The 17634-nt window shown below is 45.3% G+C and overlaps 1 protein-coding gene and 1 pseudogene across 3 annotated transcripts in view; one reads left to right on the plus strand and one right to left on the minus strand.

Moving 5' to 3' along the window:
- The window catches only part of MCM10 (minichromosome maintenance 10 replication initiation factor), a 53864-nt gene extending 36937 nt beyond the window's left edge, over positions 1-16927 (minus strand). The window contains exons 1-6 of one of the 3 annotated variants that reach the window (XM_003903396.5): positions 14627-16927; positions 11718-11802; positions 4713-5054; positions 3480-3584; positions 3194-3331; positions 282-453 (exon numbers count right to left, since the gene is read on the minus strand). In XM_003903396.5, coding sequence (XP_003903445.1) covers positions 282-453; positions 3194-3331; positions 3480-3584; positions 4713-5054; positions 11718-11724 — 764 coding nt within the window. In that variant the 5' untranslated portion in view covers positions 11725-11802; positions 14627-16927. Of the gene's footprint in view, positions 1-281; positions 454-3193; positions 3335-3479; positions 3585-4712; positions 5055-11717; positions 11803-14626 lie in introns of all 3 variants that reach the window. The other 2 variants (XM_009213985.4, XM_009213986.4) reach the window with 2 other exon arrangements.
- Positions 14603-16421, plus strand: LOC116269390 (annotated as a pseudogene).
- Positions 16928-17634: the final 707 nt, after the last annotated feature.

Genomic DNA, 17634 nt, shown 5'->3' on the forward strand with positions numbered 1-17634 from the left:
CTGTCAATTTCTGATTAAATATACTACCATTTGTCCATTTCTTTTTATAGATACATATTCTTTGTTGATTATATACACAAGAAAAAGTCTTTCTTAAACATTTTATATGCAACTGTACTTAAACCCAGGGCTACTGCTAGTCTTACGGTGGTGTTTTGTATAGTTCAAAAGCTGCTGGTGTTTTGTGGATCCTGATGTACAAACACAGTACTTCTAAAAGACACCGAGAGGCACAAAAACCTATGCAGTGGCACATATGAATAGATGGTATAGCTACTGACCTGAGCCGCAGGCCGGAGAAGGCTTCCACACAGATGGGTTGAGCCGCTTCCCCAGAGCTTCCTGGGGTCCCCACCATTTGACCTCTAGTTATCCCACTAGGTTTGTTCTGAGAAATAGTCTGGAGTGGTTGGGAGGGTGCACTTGTCATCCTCGAAAATGAGCTTTTGGGCTCTAGAAAATTAACACAATTAATGAAAAGGCAACCACACAGATAATCACAAAATTTATTTTTATAGATTTGTTCCTTTGAGACAGGCACTCACTGTGTCACCCAGGCAGGAGTGCAGTGGCGTGATCTGGGATCACTGCAACCTCCATCTCCTGGGTTTAAGCGATTTCTGAGTAGATGGGACCACAGGTATGTACCACCATGTCCGGCTAGTTTTTGTATTTTTTGTAGAGACGGGTTTTACCATGTTGCCCAGGCTGGTCTTGAACTCCTGAGCCCAAGCAATCTACCTAGGCCTCCCAAAGTGCCGGGATTATAAGCGTGAGCCACTGCACATGAGCACAGGCTGAATTGTTCTTTTTTTTTTTTGAGATGGAGTTTCACTCTTGTTGCCCAGGCTGGAATGCAGTGGCACGATCTCAGCTCACCACAACCTCCGCCTCCCGGGTTTAAGTGATTCTCCTGCCTCAGCCTCCCAAGTAGCTGGGATTACAGGCAGGCGCCACCATGCCCAGCTAATTCGGCATTTTTAGTAGCAACAGGGTTTCTCCTTGTTGGTCATGCTGGTCTCGAATTCCCGACCTCAGGTGATCTGCCCGCCTTGGCCTCACAAAGTGCTGGGATTACAGGCGTGAGCCACCGCACCTGGCCAGGATTGTTCCTTTTTTAGAGCAACACATGCGATAATCAAATCCTGAGAGCAAAGCATGCCTACAATACCATTTCTTGGCCTTACAGTCAACAGCACTTTCTCTGATAACAACGTTCTACATTGGTGCTGTCCAATACAGTGGTAGCTACCAGACACAGGTGGCCATCAGTCACTTAAATGTGACCCCATGCTTTTAAGGAAATACATTTCTAATTACATTTAATCTAATTTAAACTTAAATATCTACATGTGGCTAGTGGCTGCTGTCCTAGACAGTGCCACTCTAAAATACTGTTTCTCTATGCAATGATGTTTACTGCGTATTCATCAAAATACAGAGCACTGGGGCAGATTCTCAAAGGGAGGAAAAGACCTCCTTCTGAATGAGTTATTAGTGGAGATCTGTGTACAGTTCAAATTGTGCTTTAAGAAAATCCAGGCCAGACGTGGTGGCTCACACCTGTAATCCCGGCACTTTGGGAAGCTAAGGAGGGCAGATCACTTCAGGTCAAGAGTTCAAGACCAGCCTGGCCATCATGATGAAACCCTGTCTCTACTAAAAATACAAAATTAGCTGGCTGTGGTGGCATGTGCTACTCGGGAGGCTGAGGCAGGAGAATTGCTTGAATCCAGGAGGTGGAGGTTGTAGTGAGCCCAGATCATGCCACTGCACTCCAACCTGGGTGACACAGTGAGATTCTGTCTCAAAAATTAAAAATAAATAAATAATAAAAATTCCAAAGCTAGCTCCCCTTTTCTTCTTTCTTGTTTCATTTCATTCCATTCCATTTTATCTCTGGGGCCAAGGAGAGTTAGGGGTCTGGTATTCTATTCACTATTGCTTCATTAAATATCCCTGATGGAGTTACTTTTCATATTTTAGAAGTGTTTGATAATTCTCCGGAAGGTCAGACACTGGGGTATTTTTCTTAATAAAATATCACTCTTTCATAAGATTGTTGTTTGCTCTCAAAGGGACTTTGGATCCCTGCTCTCCCACTAGGGGCCAGGGTGACCCTAGAACTTTAGAACCTAGAGGCCAGGCCCATTCCCCACCCCTCAAAACCAAACTTTGGACATTACGTAATGCAACACCTTAGTAATGCCAAAGGTCCTGAGGGGATGGATGCTACTCCTGAATGGATATGTGAATATATAACTTGCTGTCAGATTAATATGAACACTCAGGCGAAAGTAGTTCTCTACTACTGTGGCACAGACCCATGCTACTCAAAGGGGCCTTTCCAAACACATGTAGCCAATGAAACGCTGTGTCCTCCAACCCATGTTCTATCAGGACCACCTTGTCTTATGTCTCCTGGCAATACAAGAAAACCAATACATAGTGCAGAAATCCTTTTCATTGTTGCTTTGTGCATATACCTGTGTGTGCTGAAATAGGACTGTATTTGAACACCATCCTATACTCCTGGCAAAGAAGTCGTTTCTAAAAAGCAGCCCTTTTGGTTTAATACAGCCTGGCTTCAAATAAAACGACCATTTTCTAAGGAAATAACTTCACAAGCCTAAAGAATGAGAACCTGACCAGTGGCTTTCCTTATGACAATCCTGGTAAAACTATGAGACTACAGAGTTAACAAAAAAATTCAACCTGTTAAGTACTTTGTAAATAGCTACTCTGTACCTAAGGATTTTCTTTTTTTCACACAGGGTCTTACTCTGTGGAAGAGGATGGAGTGCAGTGGCGTGATGACAGCTCACTCTAGCCTCAACCTCCTGAGCTCAAATGATCCTCCCACCTCAGCCTCTCAGGTAGCTGAGACTACAGGCAAGCACCACACCTGGCTAATTTGTTTATTTACTGTAGAGATAGGGTCTTGCTATACAACCCAGGCTGGTCTCAGACTCCTAGGATCAAGCAATCCTCCCGCCCCGTGCCTTGGCCCTAAGGATTTTCTAGGCACTCTGAGATCTAGAGGAAGAACACAAAACAGATCACGTGGCTCCCATTCCCAAGAAACTGACTTTCTTTCTCAATGGGGAGATAAGACAGACCAAAAGACACAGACACCCACACACACATGAACACATACAACAGTGCCAAGATATTGAGGCCTCAAGTACCACACCTGGAGGTGAAGCCCTTGGCGTCCGAGCCACCCGCTTGGTTCTTGGTAGCGCAGGGACATCAAGCTCCGCAGAAAAGCACGTTGACTCCTGAATTCCCTGAACTCTCTTCTCCTTAAGAGGCGGCCGTGGAGACTTCTCTACTTCATTAAAAGTAAAATAAGTGAGTAAAAACCCATTCAGAAAGAGGTTCAAAGGGCTGTTTGAACCGGAGTTGGATGCAGAAATAATGTGATAATTTCTTAATGACAGAAATGCACACGATTGCCAGAATGACAGTCTTCTTACCAGGGGATTTTTGCAGACGGGCTGGGCTTGCTGTCTGTTTAATTGTTGTTAATTTTAGCTGTTCTTGTAAGGACTTCATTTGCTCTTGTAAATTCCTTAATTCCTCTAGGAAATGAAAATATGTTAATTTAAGAACCAGGCAGGAGGAAACATTCTACATGACAAAAATGCTGGCAATATTTTTGTTATCCACTCCCTGTCCCAACACCTTGAGACCCACGATATAGTCACATACCCAAAGCTCATGATTAACTTTTGTACTTCAAAGAGGTCCCTTAGAGAAACACATATTTTATTTAAAGTAATGAAGCACCAATAGTCAAGCTAGTTATAAATCTGTACTATTAAGAGATATCAGATACAAATCCACAGTTAACAAGTTTTTAGGACTTGAGAAATAATTATAGGCCAGGCATGGTGGCTCGTGCCTGTAAGCACAGCATTTTGGGAGGCTGAGGCAGGAGGATCGCGTGAGCCCAGGAGTTCAAGACCAGCATGGGCAACATAGGGAGATCCTATATCTACAAAAACTGAAAAAACAAACAAACGAACAAACAAAAATTAGCTGGGCATGGTGGTGCACGCCTATGGTCCCAGTTACTAGGGAGGCTGTGGCAGGAAGATCACTGGAGCCTGGGAGGTGGAGGCTACAGTGAGCCAAGATTGCACCACTGCACTCCAACCTGGGTGACAGAGCAAGATTCTGTCCAAAAAAAAAAAAAAAAAAAAAATTATATTTCATAAATTGGATATCATAATTAATATGATAAATGCTGGCTTCTGTATTAGAAGAAACAGCCAACCACTGAATTTTATTATAGCTTAAAGATGTATGAGATGCCAGGAATAAGAAAAGAACATGTGTCAAAGCTTCTGTTCAGGAATGCTCTGCTCAAATAGATACGTGGCAGCTTTGCAGCCCTGTCTCTGGCTCCACATTCCACATAAATACCAAAGTACTACTATTCTATAAGAAACATGGAACGTTTCAGAGGCATTCCGTACAGGATCCATTGCAGCTGGCTGACACTGACAGAGTCTGTAGTTTGTGCTGAAATGCTGGCCTTAAACATTTCATCTATCAACTGGTATAATTTTCTTTCTTTTTTTCTTTTTTGACAAAGTCATTTATCTCTACCCTGGAATCAGCAGCTATTTTGATGACAACTATCAGACTGGTGGTCTTCATCCAACTTATCCGAAAGAAATAAGGAAGGCAAGTAGTTAGGGCACCTTGCAATTCTTCATTTGTTTTCTCTCGACTGGGGGCAGGAGCAGGGAGGACCCTATGTTCAGCTGACTGTGATGCAGGAACTTCTTCTTCATCTGTGAAGTCCTCCATGTCTCCAAAGAGAGTGGCCAAATTTTCCTTTTCATCTTTGGTGTTTCCTGTTTCTCCATCATCAGCTTCTTCTGTATAAGATTCACCATCGCCGTCGGCATCAAAGAGCTCATCAAATGCGTCGGGCTCACCATTTTCCTGGGTCAAGAAGTTACTTTCTTCTGAATTACAATCCAAGGCTGACTCATTTTCTTCCAGCAATGCGGTCAGCAGAGACAGATTGTCTTCCTCCTCTAGGGGAAAAGAAGAGAAAGGACAGAGAATAAGCACAGCTGATTCCAAACATTCAATTTTAACAAGGCAATTTAAATAACCCCACAGGAGGTAAGAGAAACTACCTAATGGGTACAATGCTCATTACCTGGGTGATGGGTTCAATCATACTCCAAACCTCAGCATCACACTATACACCTCTGTAACAAACCTGAATCTAAAATGAAAGCTGAAACTGGAAAAAACAAACAAACAAAACAACAACAACAACAAACTCTACAGATGCACCATTTTGCCTGGTCTTTGTTCTTGTCTCTATCTTTCCTGTCCCCAGGTGCTTCTTAGGGGACACTGGGCTAAGAAGGAGCCAATACTGCTGAGTAGAGTGGGCCAGCCACAGGGCTAAATGTCCTTACGCATTCTACTCCAATCAATGAGAGAACTTCCCGCACACCAACTTCCATGAAATTCAACCAACAAGGGAATAATTTTAAAACACCAAACATCGATTTAGGCTTTAGATATATATAATTCCTGACCTTTAAGTTATTTGAGATTTAAAAAAAAACAGATACAAACTATATAAAAAATACTAAGATCCCATCACTCAGAATTAGCCATCATTAACATTTTGTTGTTTGCTTCTTTCCTTTAACATTAAATAACACCTTCTAGATGAAGTCTGTCATGCCAAATCTTATCCCAATTCCTGACCACTGCCCCCAATTCCCATTGTAATCAGTTTCATAATTTCGAGGCATCATTCCAGTCCATTTTTATGCTTTTACATAAATATATAGGCAGTCACAGTCAATATATATTACACGGTTTAAAAAATATTAACATACATATTCCACACTGCATTACTCTGCATTCTGAGTTCATTCAACATTGCTTATAAGATTAACCCAAATCAAAACATACAGTTCTAGCCAGGCGCGGTGGCTCATGCCTGTAATCCCAGCACTTTGGGAGGCCAAGGCGGGAGGATCACCTGAGATCAGGAGCTCAAGACCAGCCTGGCCAAGAAAGTGAAACCCCGTCTCTACTAATAATACAAAAATTAGTCGGGCTTGGTGGCCCATGCCTGTAATTCGAGCTATTCAGGAGGCTGAGGCAGGAGAACTGATGGAACCTGGGAGGTGGAGGTTGCAGTGAGCCGAGATCGTGCCACTGCACTCCAGCCTGGGTATAGGGCGAGCCCATCTGAAAAACAAACAAAAACCCCCATATAGTTCTAGTTTATTTCTTTTCGTTGCTATATTGTATCCTATAGTAAGACTGTGTTACACCTTATTCCATTTTCCAAAAAAGGACAATATGGGCTATTTCTAATTTTCCCCCACTACTAAATACGCTGTAATCCTGTATCTGTCTTCTCGCACATGTGTTTCTTGGGAATATCTATCAGAAATGGAATTGCTGCATTGCTGGGTATCCACGTTTTCCAATTTTGCTAGATGCTGCCAAATTGTTTTCAAAGTGGATGCACTCTTGAAATGTCATCATTCATCTGGGGTAATACCCGAGGTTCGTTGCCTCACGCAGAGGAAATCATGGACGCTGACACCCAAGAAGTGAGGTTAAGTGCAGAGGTTTAATAGGCAAAAGAAAGAGAAGAGTTCTCAGCAGCAGAGAGGAGTCCCAGAAAGATTGGTTGCCGCTTCCATGGCGAAATGCATGGGGTTTCATAGATGAGCTTGAGGACGCAGTGTCTGATTTACATAGGACATGAAAGATTGGCTGGACTAGGTATGCACAGGGTGGAAAACCCGGCTACCCCACCCTAATCTTTTATTATGCAGGTGGTTCTCTACCTGGCCAGCTGCCATGCTGCCTGTTTCTTTACTGTCCGCGTGGTTGAAAAAGGGGCCGCCATGTTGAACATGCCTGGCCCCCAGGGAGCCTTTTCCTATTGGCACAGCTGCAGGTATTCACCTGTGCAAATTACTAGCTTGCTTTTCTATGTCTGCAGTTTGATTTTTCAGGCTGGCCTTTGTTAGAAATTACTTGGGGGCTGCTTTTTGTTAAAAGGGAAATTCTGCTGAGGACTCTGTTGACCTTACTATCTCCCTAAATAATTGCTATCTCCTGTATCACTCTCACTGGTGCTGTACACAAGGGCCACTTCTCCCCACCACCTCATCAGTATCTGATGTGTCACTTAAATTTTTTTGCCAGTCTGATGGACGATGTAAAAAGATTTGCATTTCTTGGATTACTGGTGAGGTTAAGAATTGCTTACGTTTATTTGCCAGTCAGATTTCTTCTTTCTTGATTTGTCTATTTTCTTTGCTCTTTCCCCCCTCATTTGGGCACTATTTGTTTATAAAATCAGAGATATTTAATGGAAAAATATTAAGGGTATCTGACCTACTCTCCTTGTCTGAAATTCAGGGGCTAGAGTCTGAGAGGGTGAGGGCTTGTTCAGGATCACATGGAGAAACAGATCAGTGCAGGAGCTGGGTCAATAAGGAATCTCTAGATCAACAAACCAATGTCCTTTCTACCACTCTACAATCCCTTACCGGACCACTCTACAATCCCTTACCGGAAGGAAAGAGCCAGTAGCCGAACTTCAGGCCTAGAATCTGATGGCAGGGCCTAATGCTCAGAGTAAGAGTTTGTATAAGGATTAGCTTGAGTTGCTTAGTCCACAAAGACTCCAAGACTGCACAGTGCAAGAAAGAAGAGACCAGGCAGCGCCCTGTGCTCTAGGTGAGAGTGCCACATGCCTCCAAGGAAGCAGAGAGGCCTCCATCATCTCTTGTTCCCATCTGCCAAAGAGGGCACACCCCGAGAAGAGGCTCTGGCTAACCCCACTGGGGGGCACAGGTGGAAAATGCTGCCTGGGGACCCCATACCATTCACTTCGAACCCATCTTCTTTCACAAGAGAACCAGGGCTAATCCCATGGTGACTCACAACCCTGTTTACCTGTCACCATCAAAAATCATGTCTTCTCTGTATTACACTGACTCAATCTCCCAGCCTCTTTGTTCTCAAACCCCTGGGACGTGAAACCTACTACCAGCACGTTTCCCGGATCCCCAGTGGCTCTTACAACAGAAATCTGGCTACCCCTGGAACCCTCTTGAATGGAAAGCGTTTAATAATTCACACCTCACATGGCAATGTCTGGAATAGTGTTCGGCACGTATTAGGCATGCAGTCATTATTTGTTGATCAACTTCAGGGTCCTGATGTCTTCTTTATCACTGTCACTTTGGAACAATTCACTCTTCTTCCAGATCACAGCTCTCTGAAGTTCATGACACCAGATTCTGGCCTCAAGAACCCGTCATGGCACTGTCATGCGCTGATCATTGTGCGTGTATCATGCAACGCCCCCCGGTCCTCCCTCCTTCTCTACTGCTCTCCCCCTCCTGGGGCACTTCAACCTCCACAAGGATGATCCAGCCCACATCTTGGTCGCTGGGTTTCTCATCCACCGCCCATCTTAGCTATCCACTCCCATAGTGACTCCAACTCATCACAGCAAAGTACAACTGACCTCTGAGCGTCCCTCTGCGATCCCACTTCCCATCCTTTCAGCCTGCTCACTCTAGTATTCACACCCAGCAGCTCTTCAGCTTCATCCACATGTCTAATCCATCAGCCTACCTACAATGTGCTTTCTGTCCATCACCCCCTGCCCCTAATGCCCTCCCTGTGGATCCATGTTCAACACCATCATCACTGCCTTCTAAAGACTCAGTTCCCTGGCTGGTGAATGGTCCTGGAGAAAGACTCGCTACCAGGCTGACTGGTCTTTTTTGTTTATTTATTATTTTTTCAAGACAAGGTCACCCAGGCTGGAGTGCAGTGTCGCGATCTTAGCTCACTGTAGCCTCAAACTCCTGGGCTCAAGCGATCCTCTTGCCTTAGCCTCCCAAGCAGCAGGGACTAGAGGTGCACACCACCATGCCCAGCTTATTAAATTTTTTTTTGTAGAGATGGGGTTTTGCCATGTTGCCCAGGCTGGTCTTGAACTCCTGGCCTCAAGTGATGCTCCTGCCTCTGCCTCCTAAAGTGCTGGGACTACAGGCATGATCAACAAGACCCTTAGCTAACTTTAAATTTTTGCACACCCATAACAAACAGGCATTCAGCACCGCTTAAAGATTCCCACACGTCCCCAATCCATTCGCTTTCCCAGGCTCTGACCACTTCACACTGTCTCTCCTCAAACCTCCTATGCCCACTCCCCACTCTTTACTCTTAGCTGATGATCTTGTTCAGAGTAGATAATCAAATAACCTTTTTATTTTTAATTTTTTTGAGACAGAGTTTCGCTCTTGTTGCCCAGGCTGGAGTGCAATGGCGTGATCTCGGCTCACTGCAATCTCCACTTCCCGGGTTCAAGTGATTCTCCTGCCTCAGCCTCCCGAGTAGCTGGGATTACAGGCATGCGCCAACATGCCTGGCTAATTTTGTATTTTTAGTAAAGACAGAGGTTTCTCCATGTTAATCAGGCCGGTCTCGAACTCCCGACCTCAGGTGATCCACCTGCCTTGGCCTCTCAAAGTGCTGGGATTATAGGCGTGAGCCACAGTGCCCAGCCCTTGGCTTCTATTTTACAGAAAAAATAGATGCAATCAGACTTCCTCATCCTTCACTCCCAACTCTGAACGTATCTTCTCTGCTTTCCCTCCTAGGACTAAGTATCTCGTGCTATTCAGCCAATTCTTCCACTTCCACTCTTACACTGGGTCCCACTCCTCAGCTTCTCAAGACTTCATTCTACAATTACCACCTCTCTGGCTCCTGCATCCCCAATTTCTCCCTCTCCTCGGAAGCACTCCTGTCAGCATACAAAGACATTGCAGTGTCTCCCATCTACTAACTACCCGTTTATTGTTTTGTTATCTTGCTCCCTCCACTAAAATATAAGCAGGAACATTGTTAAACAGTATATCCCAAGTACCATACACTTTCCAATGTCCTCTACACTGGCCAAATTGTGCAGCCATGCCATGCCAATCAAATGAGGTTTTCTTACTAAACATTATGATTTGTTTTTCCTCTTTTTTTTTTTTTGGAGACGGGGTCTCGCTCTGTCATCCAGGCTGGAGGTGCAGTGGTAGGATCTCGACTCAATGCAACCTCCGCCTCCCAGATTCAAGCGATCCTCCAGCCTCAGCCTCCTGAGTAGCAGGGATTACAGGCACATGCCACCACACCAGGTTAATTTTTGTAGTTTTAGTAGAAATGGGGTTTCACCATGCTAGCCAGGCTGGTCTCGAACTCCTGACCTCAGGTGATCCACTCACCTTGGCCTCCCAAAGTGCTGGGATTACAGGCATGAGCCACCACTCCTGGCCTAAACATTATGATTTTTTTTTTCTTGACCTATACTGTTTCCAGATAGATACTATGATTTCTTAGAGAACATGTATCCATTCACCTCTTGTTTTCATGTCAATCTCATAGCAAAAAGTGATGCTTTGTATTACATAACCTGCCCTGTAGGCAATTTGCCAATTTTAAGAAACAGGAAACTACCATGATACCATCGGGCAATGAGTTTCACATAAGGAATAACACCTTATCTGAGGGTTTATTTTCTGTGGTTTTGATTTTCCATGGTCACTGTGGTTGAGGACAGTACAATGGATATTTTGAGAGTGCAATAGATACTTTGGAGAGAGACCACATTCACATAACTTTTATTACAGTATATTGCCATAATTGTTCCATTTTATTATTGTTATTGTTATGGCCTAATTCATAAATTATACTTTATCACAGGTATGTATGTACAGGAAAAAACGCAGCATGCCTAGGGTTTCGTAGCATCCCCAGTTTCAGGCATCGGCTGGGAGTGTTGAAACGGGGGGCCACTGTGCATCACCGTGTGAGGAATTTCAAGTTTTTTTTTAAAGGGCAAAGTGTAATGTGTTTGAATTTTTTAAAAAAATCCAGTTTCAGATTATGAGTCCAATTATGCAACTAGATCTCTTCACAACCAGCACAATCATTTTAATTTTTTAAAACTAGAAATGAAGTCTCACTCTATTGCCTAGGCTGGTCTTGAAATCCTGGGCTCAAGCAATCCTCCCACCCTGGCCTCCCAAAGTGCTGAGATTATAAGTGTGAGCCACTGCACCCAGCCCAGCACAATCATTTTAGATGATTGCTAATTAGTGCACCATCTCTTTTCTAGGTAAACATTTTGTATACACCCCTTGCAAAATGAACAAAATTAGAAAGGATTATATTAATAAAAACTTAAGTCAGAGCTACACTAAAATCGCTTCAACAGATTTCATTATCAAATGTAAATTCTGAAGTCAGAACGCCTGGTTTAAAGCCCTGCTCTGCCAGCTTGAACTGTGACAAGTTACTAAACATCCCTGTTTTCCTGCCTATAAAATATGTTTGCCCGAGGACTGAATCAGTTAATTTCCATAAGAATCTTGGAGCAGTGCCTGGCCCACTGTACACCTACCAGCTATTGTAATTATGAAAGACAATCACTGTTGCCAGAAGAAATCTCATCTGATAAAAGCAAGTAACATTCAGTGACCTCTGTGAGATGTGAGATTGCTTCAGAACCTCTAAGACAATACCTGAGGGCTGGGGAGCATTTTCACCATTTCACAAGTGGAATAAATAACAAGTCCATGGACAAAAGGGTAGTTTTCCTTGAAACAGAGAAACAGAAAATTGCCAGGCCTTACCATCCATGCTGTCAAGAGGACAGTTGTGACAGGAAACTTCAAAGGAGGCTCAGGTGCCCAGGAGATGAGCAATGTAGAATCTTGGCTGTGTGAAATCAATATTAGAAACGTCACTTTCAATTCTTCTCTTTCGCTCACAACACACACCTCCAACAAACTCAGAATCCTACCACTCCTCTGGGCTCTAACCTCAGAATTCATCCAGAATCTGACCACTTCTCGCCTCCTCTCTCCACACCGCCAATGCCATCTCCCTCCCTGGATGTAACCAGCTCACTTTTACTTGTCTTTAAACTGAGGTTACAGAAATTCATTGAGATGCAGAGCAGTTTGTATCGCACTAGATTACATGGATGAGATAAATTATGAGGAAGAACTATTGGGGTTGGCTGGGCATGGTGGCTCAACGCCTGTAATACCAGCACTTTGGGAAGCTAAGATGGGCGAAAGTTTTGAGGCCAGAAGTTTGAGACCTGCCTGGTCACATAGCAAGACCTGGTCTCTTTTTAAAAAATGACACACACACACGAATTATTGGGGTCGATCTCAATTAGGCTATTCTCTCATTTTATTCACTGTAACACACCTGACATTATCCACGGCAGCTTACTGTGTGAGTCTGCTTAGTCGCAGCCTTAGTGACAATCATGATTTTGATTCAATACTGTCAGCAAAGCACAGAGAAACAGCGTAGCTAATTAAGACAAAGTTGTATCACTCTGCACACTTCTCTTTTCATTTAAGATGATTTTTTAAACTGCAAGAAAAAAAGGATAAATTTTTCTAGGCTCTTATTTAACTTACATGTGCTCTTTGGCAAGTTCAATGTCAAAGAACTAATTACGGTGATTACGGTGCTTTCTTTTCTTTTTTTTAGGCAGGATCTTGCTCCCTCGCTGGGGCTGGAGTGCAGTGGTGCCATCGGCTCACTACAACCTCCGCCTCCCAGGCTCCAGCAATTCTTCTGCCTCAGCCTCCCAAGTTGCTGGGATTACAAGTGTGCGCTACCACACCCGGCTAATTTTTGAATTTTTTTGTAGAGACAGGGTTTTGCCATGTTGCCCAGGCTGGTCTTGAACTCCTGAAGTCAAGTGATTCGACTGCCTTGACCTCCCCAAAGGCGCTGTTTTTTTTTTTTTTTTGAGACAGAGTCTCTGTCACCCAGGCTGGAGGGCAATGGCAATCTCGGCTCACTGCAAACTCTGCCTCCCGGGTTCACGCCATTCTCCTGCCTCAGCCTGCTGAGTAGCCGGGACTACAGGCGCCTGCCACCAGGCCGGGCTCATTTTTTCTATTTTTAGTAGAGACGGGGTTTCACCGTTTAAGCCAGGATGATCTTGATCTCCTGACCTTGTGATCCGCCCGCCTCGGCCTCCCAAAGTGCTAAGATAACAGGTGTGAGCCACCGCGCGCGGGCTTTCTTTTTTTTTTTTTTTTTTTTTTGAGATGAAGTCTCACGCTGTCGCCCAGGCTGGAGTGCAGTGGCCCGATCTCGGCTCACTGCAAGCTCCGCCTCCCGAGTTCAAGTGATTCTCCTGCCTCAGCCTCCCGGGTAGCTGGGATTACAGGCGCCAGCCATACACCCAGCTAATTTTTTGTATTTTTAGTAGAGACAGGGTTTCACCGTCTTGGCCAGGCTGGTCTCTGTGATTCGCCCGCCTGGGCCTCCCAAAGTGCTGGGATTACAGGCGTGAGCCACCACGGCTGGTCGCTTTTAAAAAATTAATTCAACAAACATTTCCACGGCCCCCTCATGTGCCACACACTGGGCTATCTACTGGGGAATCTATTGGACAGTAAGCTTCCTGAGGGTTAGGAGCAAACTGTCTTGTTCAAGTCTATAACCTGCCTCGCCTTCCCCCAAAATGAAACTGTGCACCCTTCCTCGCCCTCAAATCCAGGACCACTGACAAGTACTGTGGTTCCATCTCCAAAACACTGCTCAAATCTACCACTTCTCTCCAACTTCACTGCCAGAACCCTAGGCCAAGCCACCATCAACCTTTCACCCGATGACACTGTTAGCTTTCTATGCTGGTCTCTTTGTCCCCCTGCAATCTATTCTCCATACAACAGCCACAGTAACCTTCCCTTTCCTTAGTAACCTTTTAGGAACATAAATCAGATCATGGGGGTCCCTTCGTTGAAATTCTTTAATGATTTTCCATTGCCCTTAGAACAAAATCTGCAAAGCTTGCGAGGCAATGATACATATTCTCTCTCCCTTTCCAAGCTTTCTACTCCCTCACCTTTTCCACAATCCACCACGTCCATTTCTACCCACCCAGACACCCAAAACAATGCTCCAGCCGGGCCAGCCCGCTTCCACTTTCTGGAACACACTAAGTTGCTTTGAGGTCTCAGGCTCTGTTGGAAGAAAGCTCCCCCCAGGTCCTTCTTGCCCTTCGGTCTCCACTTACTTATCTTTCTGAGACTTTCTGGACGACCCTGAGTCGTCCACTGTCGTGCATTTGTTTATTGCCTGCTCGTCCCTTTAAACTGTAAGCGCCGTGAAGGCAGCGTAAATGTGATCCCAGCCCTGCACACCACCCGCGTTCAATAATCATTAGCAAATCATGAATACGAGAAATGAATGAATGAATGAATGAATGAATGAATGAATAAAAGAAAGCCCAGGCGGCAGGCACTTGGCAAGCACTTAAAAGGCTGCTTTTAAAAAGAAGAACCCGGTTCCTTAGTAGACGGCCGGCAACTCCCAGCCCCCGGCCCGGCCATGCCAGCCCCGCGCCGTCCCGAGCTGCCGCCAAATCCAGATCGCGGCCACCCGAGCTCCCAAGACCCCGCGCCTCTCGCCCTCAGATCCCTTGCAACCCGCGCACAGACGTGCGAGGCGGACCCGGCCCCGCCGCCCGAGGATCACCCGCATGCCTGGGGCCGGCGCTCCTCACCCGGTGGCGGGACGCCTTCTTGATCCACAGACTAACCCGCCAAAATTCCAATCTGATTCCGCCCCTGCCTTGGCGTCACACGCACGCGGCTGTGGGGCCGCACTGATTGGCTACGCCAGCGAACCCCAGGCCCTCGCGCAGAGCAAGCGGATTGGTTTACGTCATTGGGCGCCCTCTTTGTTGGGGGCAAGGGCTCTTCCTGTCGGTAGAAGCCAGTCTCCTTTAGGTAAAATAGAGTGTCTGGCGCCCCCTGGTGCCTGGAAGTTTAAGTCGTCCCACCCAGTATTTTTCCTGTGGTCCACATGTCCCACTCCTGACGCTCTGGGACCGACTGTTTCTTTGTCAGCCTTGTGTCCATTCGAAATGTTTGGGCTCAGGACCAAACAGATCTGGTCCACTTTTACTCTGTCTGACTTTGGGGAAGTGACTTATCTCTCTCAGTTTCCCCTTCACCATCTGTGCAGTGAGGGAAAGGGTAGATGACATCTTTTACACTGAAACCACCATTTCCCGAGTAATTCCTGGTCCATAGATTTTTGGGACTTCTAAGGGGCGTCAGGGCTGAAGAGAACTTATCAGCAGACCATATCTTTCACAGAATTTTTTTCAGTAAAATTCAGACCTCTTTAAGTATTTACATTCTAAAAAATAGTGTTTGTACATAATAAGAACATAGTTTCTAAATGCAGAATAACATTTAGCTTTTGCATAATTTCAAGGGATTGATAGCAGAAGAGACTTTGACGGACCAAATGACCACTATGAGTCTTCCCACCCCACCTTTTCCTCCTTGCAGACACTATTCAGGCACTGCAGTTCCCCCACTAATAATCCTTTTGGTACAAGATCGTATCTCTATCCACTATCTACTTTCATTGTCAGAACAATTAAAATCGACTTTAGGAAGACCGAAGATAAACAGTCCTGATGCCATCTACGTTGAGTTTTTTCCTGTGTCCTAATGGAGTATTACTGCTCCATTTATGAGCTCAGCCCTATTATTTACGCCTATATTATTTAAACCTATATTGGCTCAGGAATAGGAATAAAACCATTTCTGAGAGCTGCTAGTGTTAAAAATTCATAGTAATAGAGGAACTCTAGCTATCAAGTTGAAAAAGTGTGTTTAAATGCATCACTACATCTAGTTATTTTTAAAAACTTCATCATAGATTTATTCTTAGCCATTATGCAGAAATTCCTTGACCAGTTCCGATCAGTACTCCGAAGTTCTTTTCTTCACCTTGACTGTCCAGGTTCTCCTTGCATCCAGTTCCATGCAAGGAGTCAGACACAGAACCAATCTAAACCCGCAAACCTTCCTTAAATGAGGAATCAAGCACTTCTTATTGGAATAAGTATAGTGGTGACGTTGAGAAGAGAAGTGGAGGTGATTTTTGAGAAACAATTAGGCAAAAAGATTTTTAAAAATCCATTGAATGTGGCTTTTCCGCCCCGATAGCGCTCACACAAACATTATGAACGTTCCTGAAACCCGCCGGACTTTCTGTAAGAAGTGTGGCAAGCACCAACCCCACAAAGTGACACAGTTCACGAAGGACAAGGATTCTGTGTATGCCCAGGGAAAGCGGTGTTATGACAGGAAGCAGAGTGGCCATGGTGGGCTAACTAAGCCGATTTTCCGGGAAAAGGCTAAAACTACAGAAGACTGTGCTAAGGCTTGAGTGCGTTGAGTCCAGCTGCAGCTCTAAGAGAATGTTGGCTACTAAAAGATGCAAAGCATTTTGAACTGGGAGGAGATAAGAAGAGAAATGGCCAAGTGATCCAGTCCTAAGTGTTATGTTTTCTTTTATTATGAAGACAATAAAATCTTGAGTTTATATTTTAAAAACATCTATTGAATGTGGAGATATTAGCGAGAAGGGAGCAGAGAGGGAATGGGGAGAGAGGTTTAGGATGACTGTTCCTGATTTATACAATAGGGTAGTTTTTGAGGTTGCGCACTGAAGTAGGAGACACAGGAAGAACGGAACAGGTTTAGGGGAGAAGATAGATTTAGTTTTCTATTTCAGAATGAGAAAGGCACGGTAGCCAACCCCCAGCTTGATCTCCAGATCTGGGGTTCTAAGGAGAGGTCTGTACTCTCCTTAGAATACAAACGAAGGCCAAAAAAGAACAGCTCTGACAGTCATCAACATCTATCTAAAATGAAATCTAAAGCAAAGAGCCCATATTGCAGTGGTCCTTAACCTTTTTTTTGGGCAGTAGAGGGTATTTATCACAGAGCCCTTTAATATCATAAAAGTGGGCCGGGCACGGTGGCTCCTGTCTGTAATCCCAGAACTTTGGGAGGCCAAAGCGGGCAGATCACCTGAGGTCAGGAGTTCGAGACCAGCCTGGCCAACATGGTGAAACCACATCTCTTTTTTTTTTTTTTTTTTTTTGAGATGGAGTCTCACTCTGTCGCCCAGGCTGGAGTGCAGTGGCCGGATCTCAGCTCACTGCAAGCTCCCCCTCCCGGGTTTACGCCATTCTCCTGCCTCAGCCTCTCGAGTAGCTGGGACTACAGGCGCCCGCCACCGCGCCCGGCTAGTTTTTTGTATTTTTAGTAGAGACGGGGTGGTGAAACCACATCTCTACTAAAAAATACAAAAATCAGCCAGACGTAGTGGCGCATGCCTGTTATCCCAGCTGCTCGGGAGGCTGAGGCAGAAGAATCGCTTGAACCCGGGGGTCGGAGGTTGCAGTGAGCCGAGATTGGCCATTGCACTCCAGCCTAGGCAACAAGAGCAAAACTCTGTCCCAAAAAAACAAAAAACAAAAAAAAAGAGGCCAAGCCGAGTCCCTCCTGCTCCCTCTGGGAATCAAAATAGCGGCGAGGGAAACCTGAAGCCATCCCGGAGCCTGAGCTACTGACAGGAGAGGAGAGGGCGGCGGCGGCGGTAGGAGGAGGATGGGGCGGGGTGCTGGCGCCGGTGCCGACGGCGGTGCTGGTGGCAGAGGCGGCGGAGGCGACGGCAGCGGTCCCTGCGGCAGCAGCAGCAGCG

Source organism: Papio anubis, chromosome 11, assembly GCF_008728515.1.
Source record: "Papio anubis isolate 15944 chromosome 11, Panubis1.0, whole genome shotgun sequence".
In the NCBI taxonomy this organism is placed as follows: Eukaryota; Metazoa; Chordata; class Mammalia; order Primates; family Cercopithecidae; genus Papio; species Papio anubis.